General features: G+C 40.2%; 1 protein-coding gene across 1 annotated transcript in view; it reads left to right on the top strand.

The window, feature by feature from the left end:
• Positions 1-1,007, top strand: part of LOC119428766 — an 8,358-nt gene extending 7,351 nt beyond the window's left edge. The window contains exons 3-6 of the mRNA XM_037696443.1: positions 140-190; positions 342-461; positions 570-604; positions 690-1,007. Coding sequence (XP_037552371.1) covers positions 140-190; positions 342-461; positions 570-604; positions 690-1,007 — 524 coding nt within the window. The remainder of the gene's footprint in view (positions 1-139; positions 191-341; positions 462-569; positions 605-689) is intronic.
• The last annotated feature ends 1,783 nt before the right edge of the window (positions 1,008-2,790 follow it).

Below are 2,790 nucleotides of genomic sequence, written 5' to 3'. Positions count from 1 at the left end.
AAAGGACCAGATTGAACTTTTTTGGATTTTTCTACCTGGATTATTGAGCATGCATCAGGATGTTCAACATATCATTTCACTTAGTTTGACTTATTTAGTCTAAGCTGAGCCTTAAGATGAGAATGTTTTTGTTTCACAGATCATGTTCAAAATACAACTGATTCAAGTAAAGCAAAGACAAACGGCTCAAGTAAGAAAAAGCTTTTTTATATGCATGAATGTATAAATGAACATGTGTAGAACAACCGGACGGGGGAAAAAACTATTCTGATTTTGTTTGTTACAATGTGTGTTATTGTGGTCTCTATTACATTTATAAAGTCGTATTTATCTTCAAACAGATACTGACAAATCTGACTCTAAAGCCCTCACGATGATGTATGTGTACTCTGCTGCTGGGACCGGTTCGTTCATCGTCATGGTGATCATTATATCTGTCATATCCATAAGAGGGTGTAAAAGTAAGATGTTTCAGGAGTTGTTAATTCATTATTTTCGTCATGTCACCAAATAGCTGCTATGAGAACGACACAGTCGCAATTAAATTGACCAAAGTGCTTATCTTGCAGGGAAACCAAAAACTGAGACGCAAACAGAAAATCAGGTGAGTCAGACAAACCTTTCACACTCCTTATCTCCTTCCTATTTTGTTTGCTATGAGAAATGCAACTAAAATATATTCTTTACAGTACATTGAGATCCCCATGGCTGATCGACCACATGCCTCCAGCCTGCAGCCCTCGCCAAGAGGAAGCCCCGACTTGATGCCGTCTCGGAGGTCCAGTGAGCGAAAGACACCCAGGACACCCAGTGAGCAGACATCAGGAAACAATGAGCATCTTTATGACCAGAGGAAACAGAACAGAGACAGACTGAGGAATGCAGCACCATCAGAAGAACGTGGTTCTGTTGTGTATGCTGCTCTGAACCACGAGATACCAAGGACTGGTCCTCAACCCCAGAGGATGGTGGAGGAGACGGAGTACGCAGCTATACATTTGGTTTAGGACAAATCACACTAGAGGGCTGGTGTTTCTCCTTCAGATGAGCTCAGGAGGACTCTCTCATCAGGAATTCTGGATTTAGTAGATTTTATTTTTCGAAACACTGATCCTTTCTACAAACAAAACCCCTGGAATTTTACCGTGCCTACAAGGATGGATTCACTTTAAACACAATTTAGCATCAGCATCACCGACTCAACGTGTGTTTCTGGGATGCAATCTGGTATTTATGAGCTCAAATCAAGTGAAAAAGCCATCTGCGTCTAAAATCTCTGCAAACAGTACAATGATGAGAACATCTTTCCAAACGCATACAAGTGAACCCAAACAGAAAATGATCTTTATCAATTTATGACAGATGCGGTAGAGTTTTTGTCTCTTTATTTTTAACACCCCTTTAACCTCACGGTGCTATGTTACAATAAAGTGTAGCAAAACAAAAGTTTACAATCCCACTAAGGTCAGGGCTTAGTTTGTAAACCGATCGATGCCGAAACACAAATAGTGGGTGGGGTTCTGGGGTCCTCCCCCCAAAAATTTTGAATAAAGTAGATTAGATTTCCTGCATTTTGGTGTCAAGTATCCTAAACCACCCCGCCCCCACCACCACCACACTTGACGGTTCAGAGCCCGACTCTTCACTGCTGAATTCACTGTCCTCATTGTTGTCCGACTCCTCCCGGCGCCTCCTCCATCTGTTCATGGCAGCGGTCTGTGGGATCCTGCTCCTGTACGACTGCCTGTTAACTCAGCACTCACCCCCACCACTCGCTCAATCCTGCTCCAATCTCCATTGCCACTGCCTTCAGTTGCTTCAACTTTCGGTTGTCCAACTAAGGACAACGAGAAGCCTTTTTTTTAATGAAAGTTAACTGGACTGCCTTTTTGACATTTCAATCGCTGTTATTTTGACAAATTAGCGCCGTTGTTTTGATATGTAATGTGAATAATACACATCAAACATTTCTCATGTTGTATTTTTAACATATAATTCAATTTTTATTAATGACCAACTTAATATAGTTGTGCTGTTTACATTTTTGAGTAAAAAAAAAAAATTGCGTAATGACTTTGGACTTTTAGGAGCAGAGGGTAAGGGTAGGAGCGGAACTGCTTACTTGAAGAGGCAGCTCTGACGTGATATTAAGAAACTCATAGGTGACTGTTGTGTTTAAAATTAGTGTTTATGTAATTATTTTAAGTTTACATATCCAATAGAAATTTTATTTGTTCAAGGCCATCATATTTGTTCGTAACTTTATTATAAGTAAGCCTGAGATTTACCGGATCCAAGCAAACAGTTACAGGAACGCACCCTGTCAAAATAAGAGCGTTCCCGGATCCTGTTCCAGCAGGATCCAGCTCATATTGAACCCTGACTAAGGTGTAACCACAACAGAAAACAATTTTTTTCAGTCAGTACTCACTCAGTCCATCTGTTGATTGTTAATGTACAAACTGGATTCCAAAAAAGTTGGGACACTAAACAAATTGTGAATAAAAACTGAACGCAATGATGTGGAGGTGCCAACGTCTAATATTTTATTCAAAATAGAACACAAATCACAGATCAAAAGTTTTAACTGAGAGAATGTATCATTTTAAGGGAAAAGTCTGTTGTTTCCAAATTTCATGGCGTCAACAAATCCCAAAAAAGTTGGGACAAGTCCATTTTTACCACTGTGTGGCATCCCCCCTTCTTCTTACAACACTCAACAGACGTCTGGGGACAGAGGAGACCAGTTTCTCAAGTTTAGAAATAGGAATGCTCTCCCATTCATGTCTA

The sequence above is a fragment of the Nematolebias whitei genome, chromosome 23, assembly GCF_014905685.2.
Source record: "Nematolebias whitei isolate Nwh7 chromosome 23, NemWhi1, whole genome shotgun sequence".
NCBI lineage: Eukaryota > Metazoa > Chordata > Actinopteri > Cyprinodontiformes > Rivulidae > Nematolebias > Nematolebias whitei.
The sequence above is the reverse complement of the archived record's forward strand: the minus strand, read 5'-3'. Positions and strand labels throughout refer to the sequence as shown.